Raw genomic sequence first — 19894 nt, 5'->3', positions numbered from 1 at the left:
CATCTAGAAAGGGGGCGGAGTTATGGTACACTAAATCATCGACCTGGAAGGGAAACGATGTGGCAGCTGTGGATTGGAGGAGCGGTTGCAGTCGGTTACCAAGGGGCCGTGATTGACGGTAGATAAGGGGACGTAACAAGGTGATCTGTTCCTTTGTTATGGTTCATGCTGAACCGGAAGGAGAACTGTGTTGTTATCGTGAGTGTTTTGTTTGTTTTGTTGTGTCTAAATATATACTTGTTTGTTGTTATTAGACGGCTAACACGATCCAGAGCTGTCGCTAAAGGCCAGCACCAAACCCAGACAACACTGCACTTGTGTCACGATTAACTGTATTTGCACTACGAGCACTATAGCACTCACTGTGGACTTGTGATCGTGTTTGTGTTACGTGTGGGTGTTTAAAATATCGGGACTATTATTTCGGGACCAACCCGTGGATTAAACAGAGCAATACACAACGCTGTATTGCCTGTTATCATTATTGTTTAGTGTTGTCATCAGACTTGGGATTACAAAATAAATCATCATTTCACCAGTACTTTGTTGTTTGTCCTTGTCTTCGCACTGCAAACCACTTTGCCACATTAATACATTACTGTGGCGAAGTGTCCCGCCCCTTTGTTTATTATTCATTTATATTATGATTTATATGTTTATATGACGGCAAAAGTCAATATTATTTGTTATTGTTTTGTCTTTTGATTATAAAACCTCATGAGGATGCGTGACTGATCAGCTACTGATTATTTAACTAGCTGACAGTCACTCATCCTTACTAAACTCGTGCAGACTGTGGCTGAGGGGTAATAAGATAATTAACAGCTAGTTAACCCCTCGGCCAGAATATAAAAGCCTCCAGCTGTCCGCGCTAGAGGGGAGAGAGTCAGAGGCGAGACGGGTTTTGTGGAGAGAAAAACAATTGTTATATTTAAATATACTTGTTTCTGTTATTGTTTGTTTGGCCAACGTGCCCTTTTGTTTTATGGTGTTTTGTGTTTGTTTAAATCTTTTGTTTTTGTTTTATTATTTAATAAAATAGCTGAGCGCCGTAGCGCTCAGTTTCACATCCGCCATCCATTGTTTGGTTTCTGTTACTTCCTGGTCCGTGACATCACCACTCACACGCCACTCAACAACACAATTACAAAAGAAAGTAATCAGTAAAAGTAATCAGTAATCAGTAGTATATTACTTTGAAAAACATCTCTGTCTTCATCTCAGGTATGTTGACCATAATAGGCCATTTTTAAAGTGCTTAGAATGGTTACTCATGTTTTCATTTTAATTGGGCCGCACGAAAGACAGCAAAATTAGATGTACAATAGTCTGGTGACCTTTAATACAGGTATGACTGTATATACAAAGAAACATCAAAAACTGTTAATGAACAATTTCTTTTTTTTTTTTTTTATTAAAGTAGCAAAAACAATTCACATACACAGTATAGAAATGTCTCCTTAATGCATTTCTGTAGAGTATCTTACCTGAATACAGTAGACATGAATTTAACTATATCCATGAAGTGCTTAAACCTATCACTTAAAGTTTTGACAGTTTGAACCCAGAGTAATACCACCAATGGTTTAACACAATTTAATCATACAAATAAATGGACACACAAACAGTTTAGCTTCCCTTTCTGTTAAAATATTCAGTAGTACCTTAGTCACGACTAGCATGCTGATAGGTAGATTAACTATACTATGCAATAATAAAAAAAAGCTGAAAAAAAGCAGGACGCCTGCGTCATTAATAATTCTTTCTTATAACTGCTACTGTATACTATCTTAAGTGACCCTTATTGTATATATTATTAACTTCTCTTGAATCACAATTTAACATTTCACTCCAAGGTTTTGTTTTTTGAATTTAGAACACATAGGATTTGCCTTTTTGAGCACTCAAATTGATTGCAAGCTTCTTTTTAAAAGATTTTTATAGTTTGTTTCTCATTTATTGCATGCCTATCTAAAATGAATGTTGGCATTACCATAAATGTCACAAAATAATCTACCATGCAGTGTAAATGCATAAAAAAGGTTGTAAGGATACTCTGTGTTAGCATGTCGTTATGTATGATCATGCATTCGTAACATCTCTTTGCAAACTTGAAAGCAATAGATTTGATCACGGGACTTTATGTAAACAAAAACAGGATTTACATTTTAAATCAAGGCAAACCTATGTTTCCAACCACAAAAAACAGCTTGACTACAGCCAAATGATTTAACACACAACTTGCTATCGGACAGTTAAAAGTGCCTCCTTGCCAGAAAAGACAGACATTACCTATCCATACACTTTAGGGTATCTATCCCTTAGTAGTCGCACCAATTGGTAGTGGTGCAGGGCAGGCATGAAGATACATATCTCTAATATTGAGTAATTAATACAAACAGTTAGAGTAGAGTGTTTGTTATATTTCCCCCAGATAGTAAAATACAACCTTCAGTTAACTTAGGCCACTGGCTGTTCAGTACATCAACCCATATTTACAGTTTACAGCAGTCCCTGCTGGGTCAAAGTGATCCTTTTTGTGTGCAGATTCTTCTTCCTAATGTCTTTGCCAGCATGTAGGACAAATGCAGCAGATGGTGATAGATCATCTGGACATTAGACAGTGGTATCCACATATGAAGACAGACAATAAGTTGCCTTTTAGTCTTTTTGAACATGGGTTGTCTAGCCCTGCAGCGTTCCCTCAGTGATCTGTTGAATGAAGAGGTTCCTCTCATCCTCTGGGGTCCTTCCGTTCTGAGCTCGGACAATGCAGGTCGGTCGGTGCAGGTTTAGCATGTAGACCAGCTGTTGCTTCTCTGACTTCAGCGCCTCAATTTGGGCTTTGAGGTCAGCGTTGATGGACTCCAGTTTTTCTGATTCCTAAACAAGGTAAAAAATAAAGCAATCTTTTAGTTTACTGGATTGTGTAGTAAACCTTCTTAATGCTGAAGTACACATTGTATGTCAATTATACCTAGGGCTTCTGTTTTTTGGTTTGTATTAATTTCATTTTTTGGTGCTTATTTTTAGCCATTTTCGAGTTTTATGTAATTTTTTTTTTTTTAATGGGATAGGGGTGGTCAACGTGAATTGAGTAACTATTTCCACAGTTTTCCCGGTGTTTATTGGTTATAAACCGATTACATTTTTTTGTGTAGGCATTTTGCCACAGTTTGCAATTCTGTTTTAAATCATCTGTATCTTCACTGTAATACAGCTTAAAATTCCGCGAACAAGCCTCCATTCGGATTTAAAGTATTCAGAACAAATCACTACTCTCTACGTTTACGAGCATAAGAATTCTGAAATTTTTCGGAAAACTAATTCCGATATCAAAAGTCATGTAAACACAGTTTTCGGAAAATGTATCGGAATATTCCGAAAGTCAGCACCTATACATTTCCGATTAATTTCCGAAAACTAACAAAATGTATACACACTTTTCGGAAAACTTATTCCAATAGCGTACTGCACATGTGCAAACTTTGACCTTCATTCCTGCACGTGGTTTTAGAAAACAGAGAAAATAATAACAATCTGTAGGCAGTCTGCATGCATCCATTTATCTAGTTAGGGATAAAGTAATACATTTGTTAATGTCTGTATGTATTTGTTAATAGCCCATACTGAAGCAGCACATGTTTTCCAGCTTTAAAATGATGTGATAATTTAAAATAATGTCTGCAAAAGAAAATGATAATATAGAACAGGATGAGCTGTTGGAAAGGCTGATTGCACATTGTGGGGAATCTGAATAGAGGTATAGGATAGTAATCTTTGAATTTAAGACCTGACACTTCGATAAAGCACTATATTGGATTGGTCTCCGTTCTATCACAGAAATGTCCGGTCTTCAAATCGTACTTAGGCTACTACAGTACTTTGAATGCGAAAATATCCTGCGTTTTCCGAAAACTTCAATCCATGTATACAGTTGAATTCTAATTAGATTTTCTATCGTTAATCATGTAAACACAGAAAAGTGACGTTTTAAGAAAATCTGTTTTCTGATTCAGTTTTCCGAAAAACACTTTGTCATGTAAACATACTGAATTTGATAGATATACAAGTCAGAAAGGATCGAGGGACATTGCTGCACTGGGAAAGGTAGTTTGTTTTTGTTTTTTAAGTAGGAAAGTGGTGATGAGGTCAACATGAATTGAGTAACCATTTCCAGTGTTTTTCCGGTGTTTATAATACACCGATTCAAATCGGTGATGTTTTATCAGTTAAAACTGAAAATCAGAAGTGCTAATTATATTATTATAGTCATTTATATTGTATGTATTATTTTGTATGTGTATAATGAAAGCATATAGTAAAAATAACATTAAAATATAAACCTGTGCGCTAGGGGTATGCAGACAGTTGATAGGTCTGGAAGGGGTTATGTGACAATCAAAAGTTTGGGAACCGCTGATCTACAGCAATTTCACAGTGCTGAAAAAAGCAGCTGTGGCTTAACCTCTACGTCAAGCAGACAAAAAACTTTTTTTTATCATCCTATTCCTGCTGGAGGGCTGTGATTAAACACAGTACATCCTCCTGGAAAAGTACTGTTAGCACATTCATTCCAACTCCTACAGCGAGATGCAAATTGTGCAATTTGAATATTTAACTTTTTAGGCTGTCTGGTTTTGAATCAGCAATATACTGTAGTGCTGGAGACTGAGCCTGCACCTAAGCTTATACAGTAACTGGTAATAACCCTTCCTTAATGTAGTGTACAATCACCTGCATGGTATTTTAATGTTTAATATTGAAATAGACTCAAATCCATATCCTTTTTATGTTTCTTTTTCTGCTATATCTTAATGAATAAAATTAATTAGCCAATGCCTTGAAAACTAACACCAGAAATCTTGAGCACAATCCTTATCTATTCTGGCTATGACACAAGACATGTACATATAAATTAGGCCTTACTTAAACTGTTTAAATATTTAGACTCTCTTGCACTTTTCACTTTAAAAATTGTTACTGAACTTGAATACATTTTTCTAAATATGTGACTGAAAAATATAAATGCAAAAGACTTTGTCATGAGTGTTTAGTCATTTAAAAAGCACATACTTTAATTTTATATTTCTTGTATGCAATTTGACACATATTTGTTCATTTTTAGAAAATAATTTGGTCGAAATTTAGGTAGGTCTTTGCATGAGCCACTTGCTATCCTGAAAAGTAATTCCGACCAACCTGTAAGCTACAGCTATGGCCAAAAGTTTTACATCACCTAGAATCTTAGGACTGAGACTAAAATTTGTTAATTCTATAGGCTGATGCAAAAAGTTTGGCCATAGAACCCATTTTACTGACCGCTTCTCTCTCCCTCTATTGTAAGATGCCGGAAGTAGCGCTTCCTAAATATTATTCAAATTCATATCAATTTCTCACGTGTTACCCACTTTCTGTAAGCTGTCGGTCCTCTCCTTTTTTTTGTTTCTGCATTTGGTGGCAGCTATTTTGTTTCTTTCCCTTCGTCGTTTTTTCCTTTCGTTTTCTTCAGGGGGAATCTGAAAATAAATAATAAGGATTACTTTATTTGTAGAAACCTAACAGGAAACAAAGGATGTGTCCAATAACAATGTATTATATAATAAATGAATGCAGATGTGTAAAGAAGGAAATTCCGATCATGTTAACGTGAATTTCTTCTTCAGAAGGTGATTCTCATGCTATTATTCCTCTAATATTGAGAACACCCTTCCCTTTCTCAGCCCATTTGTATTATTTTTTAGCAACATTTTAACATTGAACCACCTGTACAGGAATAAGGCAATTATTTGCTTACAAATAGCATATACAGGTTTAGTTGTGAAACAGTGGTATAATGTGTGTGTATCTATTAAACCTGTTTATGTGGTTGATATACTGGTATGTATGTATGTATGTTTAAATGGTAGGTGTTAAATAGCCTGTTGATCTATCCTGTTTAAATTAATCCCCCTTGTAGTTGTAACAGGTATTTTAAGTTGCCAAATAAGTAAAAGGTTAAACTGCGAGATCATTTACAGTTATGGACAACAGTTTTGCAGAATTAACTAATGTTGCTTCATAAAGTCGAATGAAACCTGCTGAATAGTTTTAGGTTAACATACTGAATTACATGCCGCATCACAGTTTTCCATATACTTAATGAAAGACTGACAAAAATTTTAAAAATGTGACATTTCAAAATCTAACATGAAATACTGTACCAATATTATGACTTCCAGTAGACTTTTGTGATTCTGTAGTTTCTTTGATTACATGATGTTAAACGTAGCTTATGGACGTAGCTTATGTTTAATCAGCAGTTTATCCACTTATTTCCACTTACATCAAAAGTTGCGGTAAACAGAAATATGTTATTTTGCAACTGTACTATATGCAAATAACTTGAACTTAATTTACAATGTTATAAAGAAATGAATCACAGAAGATAATATATGTTTGTTTTTCATTAGTATTTTGGTTAATGTTTAAACACTTAAGGGTAGATGTACAAAAGTGTTGCGCCTGTTGCAATAGTCACAAACCAGTTGCAAACGAGTCTGAAGTCTAGGATGAAATGTACTAAACAAAATGCTGTTAGCGACTTTTTAGGGAATGCTTTGCGGCAGCAGTTTTGAGCATCTGCATAGGACCATAATCTATTGTGTGTTAATTGTCTAGGTGACTAAGTAGGCCAAGTTAAAAATAATAATAATAATTAAAACAAAATAAAAAACCCTAAAATAATTTAGTTTCAATTTAAAATAATCTTTAATTCGCATTGTACACCAATGTGTACAACGCAGCAGCATGATTAATTTTGTGATACCGGTAGCCTACAGGCTAAAGTAAAAAGAAAGTGTGCTAGGTGTTCATTTGATTTTATTACTGTACTGTATACTGTATAGGCCTACTGGACAGATTTATATTTTTACATAACGTAATGTGTAGCCTACCTAAAACATGTTAGTGTTAGTTCAGCGCAATAATTTATAGTTAAAATACATCGAGAACTATAAATGTATGTGTGTGCGATTTTATTGTATTGTTTTTAAACCTGACACCTCCTTATGTCGGACAAACATGTCCGATATAGCGAGGGGCTACTGTATGATTATAAAAAGCTTTTTGGGGATGAAGGTTGGGGCCCCACCATAGAATCTGATGGGATTAAACTGCCTTTCATTTTATATATATATATATATATATATATATATATATATATATATATATATATATATATATATATATAATAGTATTAAAATAGGTAAAATGAAGACGGAACAGAATGCATTGTATAGATGACGTTTACATTTAACAAAAACAATGTTATTTTGATTCTTGTACCCTTGCATGTATAGACGTTATCTTTCAGGCACCCTCTGCTGCAGCAAACCACAACTCATCTCCCGCTATTTATTTGAACAATGTCACACGACTCTCGCAATGCTAGAGATCTCGCTAAGAAGTCGCAACAATATTTAAATTAGTATATTGCAGCTCTCTTCATTAACATATTTTCTCTTAGTACATACGACACAATGTATACTTTGCGAATTGTCACAACGAAAATGCAAATTGCGGTATGTTTGTGCTGTGACTGGCACATCTTAGTACATCTACCCCTTAGTGGCTTGCTTCAACATGATTTAAATTTTCATTCTAACCTGCTTCTATCAAAAACTACAGATTGCCCTGTCTAAATCAAATGAGCCATATCGGGGAGCTCAATGAAGCAATTCATCATTGGAGCAGTCTAATTTCACTTTATTTTACTAAGGTTAGAATGTGTGTTGAACCATAATAATGAACAGCAATCCTTCTTTGGACCTGGCTGAGAAAGGTTTATAGAACGGTTCACTAATAACAATGTAATTACAAAGTAACTGCTTAATAATGAAAATTGATCTAATAAGAAGTAAACATAAATTAATTATGCATTCCACAACTCCAAACCTGAAATTTATTTATCATAAAGAGGGAAAGCATTATTAGAGTCTGAACATACTACAAATTTAAGTTTTGTGGCAAAAACTTTAAAAAATCTAGCAGGAAATCAGATGATAATTATTTTATAATTGCACTGTTATTAATGGAATTTAAGTGGTTTCTCAGGTCTCTATTAGACGACACATAGGCTTAAGTAGGCTCAATTCATTTTTGGAAGGTAAGTAACATTAAAAGTAACATTAAAAAATCTTACTATACTTCTGATTTTAAAAAGAATATTCACGCATGACAGATACAAGTTCTGAACGTATATTTCTCAAGTGAAGAAACTGTAAATACCTCTTTCTTTACACGTGGATGTTCTGTGGGTCTCTCAGTGTTCATGGTCATGCACTCCACTGTCGAGTTTATTCCGTTTGCTAGACACTTATTAAGGATTGTGAACCTCAGCTCTTCCTTTACCAAAGGGCTAAAGTTTGCAAATTCTTCAAAGCCAAATGACACTGGAGGGGACAAACAAGGCACCACTGCAGAAGCACTGATCTCCGAGGGACCCAGACCAGGGTGTTGAAGCATCATAGTACTAAAGAGCAAACATAATAATAATGTAGTGTGAACCGAGATATCTTGCAAAGTAAATACATTCCATACTGCCCACAAAGGCCAAGAGGCGACTTTATATAAACATACCCAGAGTTACGAAATATTCAAGGAAAATTACTTGTATGACAAGCTTTATCTCAATAGGAAAAAAAAAAAATTACAAGAAAGAATATTATTTTTCCAACCTGACTCTTTGTAATGGGTAAACTTATTTTGTCAAATGGCACCAGTAACACTTCCCTTTTATTTTTCAAATAAATTAACCACCTGACTATTTGTAGACTCTTATAATTAAATATACTTCAGTTACTCACAATAACAGCTCAAACCCATTCTTATGTTGCTGAATGTAGTTGATGACAGGTTTGAACATAACAGACCAGTTTGTGAACAAACCCAAAGCATAGCCATGGCATTAGATTCTCTGTGAGTAGCCCTGGGCACACAAAAAATATATAACATTACAAGAAATTACCTCGAACTGGCCCTTTCCTGAAAGTTACTGGCAAACAAAAACTGCATTTTTTTTTTTTTTTTTTACAACAGGGACAATTACAAAACAGGTTCTAGGAAATAGCTGGGTATATTTCCCAGAAGTGTTTAGAAAATTCCCTTACATGAAATATAGTACAGTAGTCCTTTTTTCAGCATTCAACATTTTACACAACTAGAAAAATATCTGTTTGACTCATGGATAACTCCCTGGGGACAACCCAATATATTAATTTTGTTAACCCAGGACACGATCCAGTAACAGCAACAGGGATTATCAGGAAATGGCATTGTTTGCTTCATAGGAGGAAGTTACAATAATTCTGTCTTCAGTTTTATTTTTTGTTAATTTGTGTCTACTCTGCCTAATCTCTTCACAGATATAATTAAGCCTTCTTATAAACAGATTCGCCCTGGAAACGTGTAACCCTTTGAACAATAATCCAACTATTTATAAGATAAGCAATTTAACATGACATAAATTCACTGCATTCTGTCCAAGCCGGTATGCCTTAAAATGTCTTCTAACCTTAAAAGCAACTAGTAATGTAGCTCAGGGGTTCCCAAGCTGGGGGCCGCAGCACATACAAAATGTTTTCTCCCAAATGACTCTGACAAAGTGATGACACTGAACATAATTGAAAGCAGTAGCACTTCTACCAGTACAAACAAACAACCTCTCTCATGAAATGGATCAAAATCAATATGTTGGGTGGGGTCCTCAGTCAGGAGGCCTACTGTCATGGGGGCCTCGAGCCAACATAGTTTGGGAACCCTGTAGCTAACTTCTTTACTAGTAGAAACGGAAAAAAATAAACTGAACATTTAAACCTTTACATTTTGGCAATATATAAAAACTCGCATCCATAATATTGTTCTTTTAAAGTAACACAGGCTTCACTCTGAGTATAAATCCACAGTTACCATGGTCACCGTTAAATTCAATAGCCCATCTTTTCTGAATACAGAATAGCCATGATGAATCAAGGTTGATACAATGTAACTTACGTAAACGATCGAACTCACACTAACCTCAGTTGCGTTACGTCTTCAGTACTAGGCTAAGCCATAGTTATTTTGCATCATTTGGGTTCATGATCGTGGACTTTTGAACTTCTACTAAGCGATACAGGAAACTCACCAGATTTACGACCTATTGCGTCAACAGAATGTTAAGCAACTGCTCTGAAACTATTATTTAGAATAATTTATTAAATGTGGATTAAGCAACTTCGCAAAATAAATACAGTCAAAGCCTTTTGTTGTACATTATGTACTTTAAAGACATGAATGTAAACATCAACTGGATAGATTCAACTAGGCCAGGCATAAAGTTTTATTTGATTTGATTTGATGATCTATAACTTTGCATACAATATATTATAGATGTCAACGATACAGTACATATTAAAATTATTTTGAAAGTTTGAATTTAGGGCAATTTAAATGTAAGGTAAAATCAAGAGGAAAGTTTATAGAGCATACACATACTTTGTTTACCGTACAAAACAAATATATTCCAATCCGATTTCAATACTATTACCATCCTGATACAAAACAAAAACAAAGAGTGCAGGAAATGGAATATATCTTCAGGAATAAGAAACCATTGCAGCTACTACAACTACTTCACAGTGTACCACATCCGAAAACAGTCTTGCGAACCATATCCGCAACTTCTACTGTAAAACAACAACCACTGATTCGCCTACCTTTCTTTTTGTCTCTATAAGTCATGAAAACGTTGTCCAATATAATAGTTTTCTTCTCTTCCAGCTTAAGAGCCTCTTTAGCTTGAGAGAAAACTTACAGATCTCGCTGAAAGGTTGCATCACCCTCTTTATATAGTGCGAGATGGGAAGCTCCGAGTCTGGTATTTTACTAGGACAGCGTGTCAGGGAGGTGACGTCATTCTATTAATACCGCTGAGGAAGCTTGCTGAACGGTGATGCAACCCAGCAAACCCTGGTCCGCTCACCTCACACCATAACAGGAGTCGACGAACAGCTCATATTCCAAAATTGATTTTTTAACCCATAACATTTCATACTAATGTCCCAATTAAGACGTATCCGTTTAATGACTTATGAACATTGGCATCTGATGATAATGTTGTTGTACAAACGGGGAGGAGGAATTATCGGGGCAAGAATTTGGAAAGTAGAAAGAGATGAGAGGAGAGGAAATATTCTGGGTTTGAGCAGTTCATGTACACATATACTGTGTATTGGGTTAGAAAACCGTACATACGATATACAACTTGTGAGTAATACTGCTACTACGACGACGACTACTACTACTACTACTACTAATAATAATAATGGAGGTGCAAAATATACAGAAAGATATTAACATCTCGCTTTTTAAATACAAGTACAGTACATGACAATTGCTGGGTGTTTATATATATATATATATATATATATATATATATATATATATATATATATATATATATATATATATATATATAAAACTTTTAAATGGAGACCTTGTGTATAATAGTATCTGCTTTTGTGCTTATGTTTTGTTTTTTCGCTGTTTCAGTTTTGTATTGGTAACGTCAATAAAAAATACAAGATAACTAGTGTTTTGAAATAACAGTAGGCAACAGAATATTGTTCCCCAGTATGAGCCAGTATTATTATTATTTTGTTATTATTATTGTTGTATTTTTGTGTGTGTGTGTGTTATTGTTAAGTGAGCAATATTGCCTTATTATGGTAAGAAATACACGGGTAATATTTATTCCCGCATCACGATTTTATGTTGTTGTGTGTGTGTGTGTGTGTGTGTGTGTGTGTGTGTGTGTGTGTGTGTGTGTGTGTGTTTTGAAATTATTTGCGGCTTCTGATATCAACCGTGTTTACAGTAATTTATCGCAGGTTGAAATGGTTTAAATTGTATTTTTTTTTTCTTTCATATATGATCAATGCTCTTACAAAATATTCGTATCTCACTTAATTTAAAAACGTTGTTTTATTATTTTTATGGAGGTATATTTGAAAAGTGGATAGTTTTCAAATGACACAGCCATTGGTGTGGCTGTTTTGTTTTGTTTTGTTTTGTTTTGTTTGTGACGCTGGAGTGGGTCAGTTAATTATCTAATATGTGCTGGGAAGTTCTGGAACATTGATATATAAATCCGCATGTCTTACGTTTGGTTTTATTTTGAGTTGTGCAGTAGGGTTGAAAGAGTTTAAGTACATATTGTTTTTCAGTCCAGCCGTTGTCATCAAAATGTGTGGAAATATAAAGTTTGATTACTCGTGCAATTACTTCAATGACAGTGTCAGCACAAAACAGGTTTAAACATGTTTAATCTGATCTAGTATTCAACATACTGTTTAAATGCTGTGTGGTGGAGGAACATCCTTTGGCATCAGATTGAATGTGTCATTTCTTAACAAGTACAAGAACATTCTTTGGCTTTCCAGGAATCTCATTACATTACTTAAAATATTTTGACTGTGAATAGCATCCAGCAGTGATAGAGTAGTTATACAGTACGTGCTAAATACTAGTTATACTGTATGTTGGTAATATTATTTAAGAAAAGAGAAATGCACTTTAATATTTGATGTTACATCTTTTATTACTATAACCTGCTAACATGAGCATTTAAAAGAACCCATTTTTGATTGTATGTACTTAGTTTTGTGCACGTCATGTTGAAATGGGTTGTCACAACTCACAACCCATTTCATGTTATTCGCTGCCTTAAACTGTGTCACCTGACTACACTAATTCCATTGCACATTTAATACTGACGCATGCGTTCTTGCGGAAAAAATGCTGTGGGAACTACCGTTGGAAATGCACAGACCTTCTCTGCCTTTGGGGGCGTGTCCTTGAGTTACCGCTCTTTAGCAAACCAAACAAGCTATGCTAGCAAGTCTAACATCAACCGATCCAAAAACGAAAAACGTTATGTCAAATTAAACGGATCAAAACCCACACTCGGAATCGGACTGATCAAGGGCGGCTCTCATCCCTAGCGCTTATTTCCATTGAAAAGGAGAGACTTTTAAAACTTCAGGCCAAGAGAGAGCAATTCTACAATGATGTCACGGACATCCTCGTCCAGAGAGAAGGATGGACTTCATATACATCATATGTAAGTGCAAGTATTTATTTTCATTTAATTGTCGGGTATTGGTTAGCAATGTTTAAAGAACGGTAACAGGTTAACTAGATTTGGGCATGTATTTAAAAACACTAATAGTACGAATTAAATCAGTGTGTACGCTTTACAGTACATTCTTTTGTGGACAATAATAACCATCAATTTGACATTGAGGTCAGATAATAAAAAAGTAGGTATTGAAATTCAGTGCCATCTGTCGGTTGAATCGTGTAATTACATCGGGGTTTTTGTTGAGTTGCGTCAATAACAGTCTCGTTCCCAACCATGCATAATTATAATTCTGCTCTCTATAAGCCTGCCAATCGAATCTATGTAAATTGGGGTGTGAGACTGGCCAGTGCCTACCCAACCACTGACCTCACCGCACATTACTGGTTACTGGTTATATACATGAGATATATTCTGGAATATATTATTTAAACATTTTAATTATCCTGATATATTTATGTAAGGAATATTGTATATGTGTGGCCATTAGATATATCAATGGCAACATAACAGACTCCCCCACCACCCCACCGTTTCACTTAGGGTCGTCTACTGCCTTAGTCCAGGACATGGTCCCCCAGCTTCCTTGGCAGCCGCTGGTTGAGTATCCGGCCCCTCCCCCCCATATTAGTTGTCATGTCCATGTCGACCCCAGGCTGGTATGGAGCAAGCCGGTTTCGATGGAGAACGACTTTCCGCCCCTGAGTCCGCTAACTTGGCCTGATAGACGACCTATAATTTGAGAAGGAACTCATAAGGCCCCTCCCATTGGCTGGCTAGCTTCAGGCTCAGGCCCTTCTTGCGTCGGGGCAGTGGACCCACACCTGCTCGTCTCATTGAAAGTCCGCCCCCGGCTTCTAACATCCTATGCCTGCTTCTGCTTCCAATTGATGGACCTGGTCCAGCCGGTTCTGCAAGTCATGGACGTAGTCAAGGTCAGCCACTGTTGTGGAGCCCCCCCTCTGGTGCATGGCCAAACAGTAGGTCCACAGCGGTGCACAGCTCCCTACCAACAACGTGGCTGTGCACCCTGTAGACTCCTGCACAGCCCTCCGGTAGGCAAGAAATGCCAGGGGTAGGTGGCGAGCACAGGCATGCTGGTCCAGCTGGTCCTGGCTGGTCCAGATGGTGAGTTAGGTGGTCAGGGTCTGGTTAGAACCCTCCAGCAGCCCATCGCTCTAGGGGTGTAAGGGCGTAGTGTGTGTTTTATGGACCCCTAGCCACCGGCACAGCTCTGCAAAGATACAGGACTTAAAGTTCTGCCCCTGGTCGCTGTGGAGCTCCTCGGGCATACCGAACTGGCTGAACATGCCCTCCAGGAGGGCGTAAGCCACCATGGCAGCAGTTTGGTCCAGGAGGGCGTAGGTGTTGGGACATTTCGTGAAATAGTCCATGGCCATCAATACGAACCGTTTGCCCTGCTTCGATCTCAGAAAGGGGCCAAGGACGTCAATGGCCACACGCTTCACAGAGAGGCCCCCACCTGGCATTGCTGCAACAGTGCACACGACCGCCCTTCCGTGCAGCACAGGTGTCGCAGCATCGGCAGTAGGTCTCTACGTCACACCAACAGCGCCCCCAGTAGAAATGGTCTCTCAGTCGATGCAGGGTTTTGGCCACCCCGAAATGCCCCATGCCTGGACTCCTGTGCACGGCTCTCAACACCCGCTCCCGGAGTAATTGGGGAATGACCAACTGCCAGCGCTTTTGGCCGGTGGCTGGATGGACCCAAGCCTGGTACAGCACCCCATCCAGGAGTCCCAAGGCATCCTACTGCCCAAAGGGCACCTTGACCGCTGGGGTGAATGTCAATATCTCAGTCCAGGTGGGGCGGTGACCCTCTGTGAGCCGGTTGGTCACCAACCCTAACTCCGGATCTGCAAACTGCATCTGGGCAAGGCCCTGCTTCCAAATCCTGGAGAGGGCCCCTGTGCTGACAGTGGCTGAATTTACCCACTCACCAGAGCTGCAGTGTGCCTCCTTCTCCTCTAACCGCGCACAGGGTGCCATTGTAGTGAGGCGTGGTCGGTGTGTATGGGCGGCCGTACAGGTAGGGGCGAAAGTGGTGTAGTTTCTGCCTCTGTAAGTCGCACGCCATTATGGCCCCTATAAATGCATTGCACCCCACTTTATCCCAGCCTCAGTTGTCAGTTCTGAGTATGCACACTGAATTAACATTGTCATATCATTCCCCAAGGTCCCTAGTGACTCAGCAGGTTCTGTACGCCGCTCCTTTAGCCGTGTTACATGGGTGAAACTGGATGCAGCTTGACCGAATTGCTGTTCTATTACCGCTGCTAGTGCTGTGTACAGTCCTTTCTCCCGGTGGTAAGGTGAGGATGCAGCTCTGAGCCTCTCCATCAAGCGCAGCAATCAAGTGTCCTCCTTTTTCTCTCTCCGACCATCTGATTACTTTCATGATTGCTTCAAAGGCGCTGTGGAAAGCTTCCCAGCTACCCCACCCTTCAAACCTGTTGACCTTGATGCTGGTTGCTGATGTTACCGCGGCACCGCCACTCAGCCCTGCAGCAGGCTCTTTCCCTGCGATCCCCGGCCTCGTGGGAGTTCATCTGGCTCGCAGTCTTCTCCAGGGACTTCAGACACAGAAAGCTCTCGTAGGATCTCTCTTATTTGCCGCTGGGCCTTGGCACACTGATGATGAACTCGATGCCTCAGCTCACCCATCTTGCGCTGCACGGAGCCAGTTGTTTTCCATCGCCTCTTTCCACACTCACTGTAGCAACTCTCCTCTCCGCTGCTCAGCCCCGGTGAGTACGTCTTCCCGATCTTCTGTCTCGTGTCCTGACATTGCTGCGCTCCGGGGCTGGTGTTTTAATGTTGCCCCATAAGGCGGTTGATCTCTGCTCTTGTTTTCTCTTTGCTTTTGGGGGACTGTGTTCCAGCTCCACCCACCCCAGGCCGGAGCCAACTTCCCCAGTTTCTTTGCCTCCATTTTAGCATTTTCAGGGTTCAAAGGATGGAGGCTGAACCAGGTGTAATTTGTTAAGGCTCAAGACAATTTTATTTTACAAAGAAATAAAATTAATAAAAGCAAGGGAAGGGAAACTAGGAGCAAAATAATAAAACAGCTGAACAATACCCCTATTGCCTTGGAACACGACAACTTTTACTAGTAACCGCACTTGCACTTTCACTCTCTCTCAGACTACTGGACTGCAGCCCCGCTCGGACCTTCATAGCCTCCAGTCCCCCGCCCCCACCTAACGCGGGACCACAGCCCCACTTTCGCGCCAAAACATTCACCCACTCAGGCGCCCCCAACACACACTCACTCACATACCCCACGACTGAGCCACTCACCTTGCACACCCTCCCCGAAAACCCCTCCCCCCATGAACATGGCAACACAGACTCCCCCCCACCCCCCGTTTCACTTAGGGTTGTCACAAAATTATTTAAGCCTAATATATTCCTAATTACGTTTAGAATACATGTCTATAGTATATCTGTATTTGTAGAGTCTTAAGGTGCAATATAAATATGACTGCCTGACCTACGAGGTGCAATATGTTAAATTATTGATATAGTTTTGCTTCTCTGAAGGAGTAAGTAAAAAAAAAAGAGCACACTTCTTATTAGCAAATATACAGCTAGTTTTACAGACCGTGATTAGCACTAATCTTGGACTAAACAATACATCATTTTTATCTTAACAAAGGTAGTCCAAGACTAGTGCTAAGCAGCATCTCTAAAACCAGTCTTCATTTAATTAAAAACACAAGAAAGCAGTTTTTTTCACAGTATTGCCCTTTAACAAAAATAGGAGTTCTTGTTCAAATAAAAAAAAAAAAATTACATTTTGGATTCTAAAAAAACAGGTTTAAATCAGGCTTTACTTCCACACATGCAAAGGCTGCACTGTGTACCCTACCAAAAGCTGTGTCATACGCTAGGGGCAACTCAGAATTTTGTTCTTGTAAAGCCACATTATGTAAACATGCCCAAAGTCTAGAGTGATATACTGTATTAGGGTTATATTTGCTTTTACTCCTAACAGTGAAAACTTAAGAGGCTTTACATTTTAAAGTACTTCCACATCAATACACTTAATACAGATATATAAATAACACCCTAATCATTGGTTAACAAATGATACCTGATTTGCAATATCTACTTAACACTTGTGAAAATGGCCTGGCTAATAACTACATTGTCAGCGGAAACCAGGTTTAACCCTACTTTAAAAAATTCTATTTGGGGGGCAGATAAACCCAAAAATCAGAGCCAGTGGGATGAGTCTAGGCAGTTGACTGTGCCCATTGCTGTTCAGTATTAATGCTCATACTGCACTTTCCCTTTCATCCTGATTTAAAAGTAGCGCCATGTACCTCATCTTTAAAGAGCCAGTATCACATCAATTACTGGTGTATCTTCCAGGATCACTTGAAATAACTTTCAGTACTTTTCCGACATTATGAACTGCTTCTTGCAATTCCAATGTCCTGAAGCTTGGTGGTATTTGTACATTTGTGGTTGCAGTGCACCATGATAAAAGAGTTCCCTTTAACTTTTACACACTGTAGTTGCTCATCATTTTATTTTTATTATTAACATTGTCAATTTGACTGGTGTAAGTGTAGACTACACATTATCTTCTATATTACCTATCTTTATCCTTTTTTCTCAACTGGGGTCAGTACCACAGGTCTTGCAAATGTTTATAACAAATTTGATTCAAAGAACCTATAGTGTTATTTTGGCAAGTGGTTTGCAGTGCGCAGGTGTAGAGGTGATGCAGTGCTCAAGAAAAGGACAAACAAAATGAAATGGTGGTTTATTTATAATCCAAAGTCTGATGACAACAGTAAAGAAATGGAGGGCTGGCAATAAACAGCGATGTGTATTGCACAGTTCAATAAACAACAGGTTGCAGTCCTGAAATAATAGGCACAGTTAAATACACACACAAAACACAGACACATCACAAGTCCAAAGTGAGTACTGTAGTGCTTGTGGTGAAATACAATTTTAATCTGTGAACAATGGTGCAGTGTTGTCCAGGTTTGTGTTGGTCTGAAGCGACAGCCCTGGATCGTGTTAGCCGTCTAATAAATAACAAGCAGTACAATTAGACGATTCAAACAAACAAAACACTCACGGTTATTTTACACTCGTCCTTCAGCGGTTCTCTTAACCATAAACAAAGGAACAGATCACCTAGCCAGGTCCCCTATTTGTACCTTCAGTCACACCCCCTTGGTTAGCGAGTGCAACCGTTTCTCCCCCTTTCTAGATGGCCGACTTCCACCTAACCCTGGGAATGATTTGTCAGGCCATCCAGTCAGGGGCACTCTGTTCCCTTTATACAACGCCCTCACAGGTCAGGAGAGAGATTTATCATCAAGAATCATTCTGTCTTTGTCACAAGGTGACAGTGTCACAGGTTACTTCTGTTGCAGTGAGCAGGTAAGCCTCGATTTCTGCAGTCTTTAGAAAACAAGTCAGTGTTATTTTTAAGTAGCACTTTGATAGCTGGAATAATTTCTGGGACCTAAATTGAAAACAGACTCAGGTAAACCAGCAGGAGACAGGTCTCTCCGAAATGAGAAAATGAGGGAATGGTAAAACACAGAATTAAAGCTTTTTTCGATGAGGTAAAATTGTTTATAATTAAAAAAGAATGCATGTACAACACTATGAAGGTTACAACATGATATGGATCCTTAGATAGGAGCCTGATAGCACCTTCTTGGGGTACAGTGTCTCTAGCTAGGGAAAGTAATTTCAGGAACAAAAGCAGAGGAAGCCACTCCTTGTCTATTAAGTACCATAACTTAGCAACTGTCATGCAGCCTCTGCTTGCATTCCACTAATACATGTGAAGTATGAACGTGTGCCATAGGGATCTAAGTTGTGGTGTGCAATTCCCTATGTCAAAGCCGTTCCCATTGCCCTTCATGTTTTATTTGCTTGTGTGCTGACCGTTACCATAGCTGAGGAGTCATAGCACCAGTCTGCTATAATTCCATCAGGGACTAAGAGAAAACTAGATTAGAAATAACAAGGGTGTGAAGGGGATTTTATTAGTGCTGTAAAATGTTATTTGCTCTCCTTGGTTACTTTCTAAATTCCTTCTATATTTTTTGGTAATACCTAAATGTGTTGATACAGGAGTCTACCAGGCTATGTAGAAATGGCAAGGGCTCAGTAACATACACCCCCGCCACAGCTGTACATTCAGGAGAGCTGTCAGTATGACAGAAAATTGTATAATTACAATGTACAGTACAAAATAGTATAGAATAAGAAATGGCAATAAATAGTTTATTAAAAATTAGATAAGTGGTACTTAAGACCTAGATGTTGTTATGTTTGTATTATTATTATTATTTATTTATTTATTTATTTAGTTAGTTAGTTAGTTAGTTAGTTAGTTATTTCTTAGCAGAAGCCCTTATTCAGGGCGACTTACAAAATGTCATTATATTATTACATTATATACCAAGCATCAAAAGAAACTTATCACTATTATAACACATTTATTTTTGAAAAAAACGTATATAAATGATGGACAGTGACAAAATGTTTTTGGTTTCTTTTTAATCACTCGATCATTCATCCTTGACCATGACACGCTTGAGTGACTATGACTGAAGCATACGCACTTAATCATCTAATTAGTGAGACAGTTGATTGGACACTGGATATGGAGTGATTTCAGCTGTTGAATTGAAATCTTGAATAAAAGCAATAAAGAAAATCACAGAAAAAAAA

The 19894-nt window shown here is 38.2% G+C and overlaps 1 protein-coding gene across 1 annotated transcript; it reads right to left on the bottom strand.

Annotated features, from left to right (window-relative positions):
* Positions 1-1390: 1390 nt before the first annotated feature.
* LOC117402618 (cyclic AMP-dependent transcription factor ATF-3-like) lies at positions 1391-10910 on the bottom strand. Its single transcript, XM_034003949.3, has 4 exons — positions 10737-10910; positions 8269-8512; positions 5412-5519; positions 1391-2883 (listed from the first exon to the last, which is right to left on the bottom strand). The coding sequence occupies exons 2-4, from the start codon at positions 8506-8508 to the stop codon at positions 2686-2688; spliced, it is 546 nt and encodes a 181-aa protein (XP_033859840.3). The 5' UTR covers positions 8509-8512; positions 10737-10910; the 3' UTR covers positions 1391-2685.
* Between the last annotated feature and the right edge of the window lie 8984 nt (positions 10911-19894).

Source organism: Acipenser ruthenus, chromosome 5 (genome assembly GCF_902713425.1).
Source record: "Acipenser ruthenus chromosome 5, fAciRut3.2 maternal haplotype, whole genome shotgun sequence".
Taxonomy (NCBI): domain Eukaryota; kingdom Metazoa; phylum Chordata; class Actinopteri; order Acipenseriformes; family Acipenseridae; genus Acipenser; species Acipenser ruthenus.
Note: the sequence above shows the minus strand (reverse complement) of the source record. Positions and strands in the feature narration are given on the sequence as shown.

What these genes read in the sequence shown, in the direction of transcription:
- LOC117402618 (XM_034003949.3), bottom strand. Translation starts at nt 8,508, where the DNA reads ATGATGCTTCAACACCCTGGTCTGGGTCCCTCGGAGATCAGTGCTTCT. An exon ending in ATCCACGTGTAAAGAAAGAG is followed by an intron (nt 5,520 to 8,268) that starts GTATTTACAGTT and finishes ATTTATTTTCAG; the next exon opens with ATTCCCCCTGAAGAAAACGA. An exon ending in GGACCGACAGCTTACAGAAA is followed by an intron (nt 2,884 to 5,411) that starts GTGGGTAACACG and finishes TACCTTGTTTAG; the next exon opens with GAATCAGAAAAACTGGAGTC.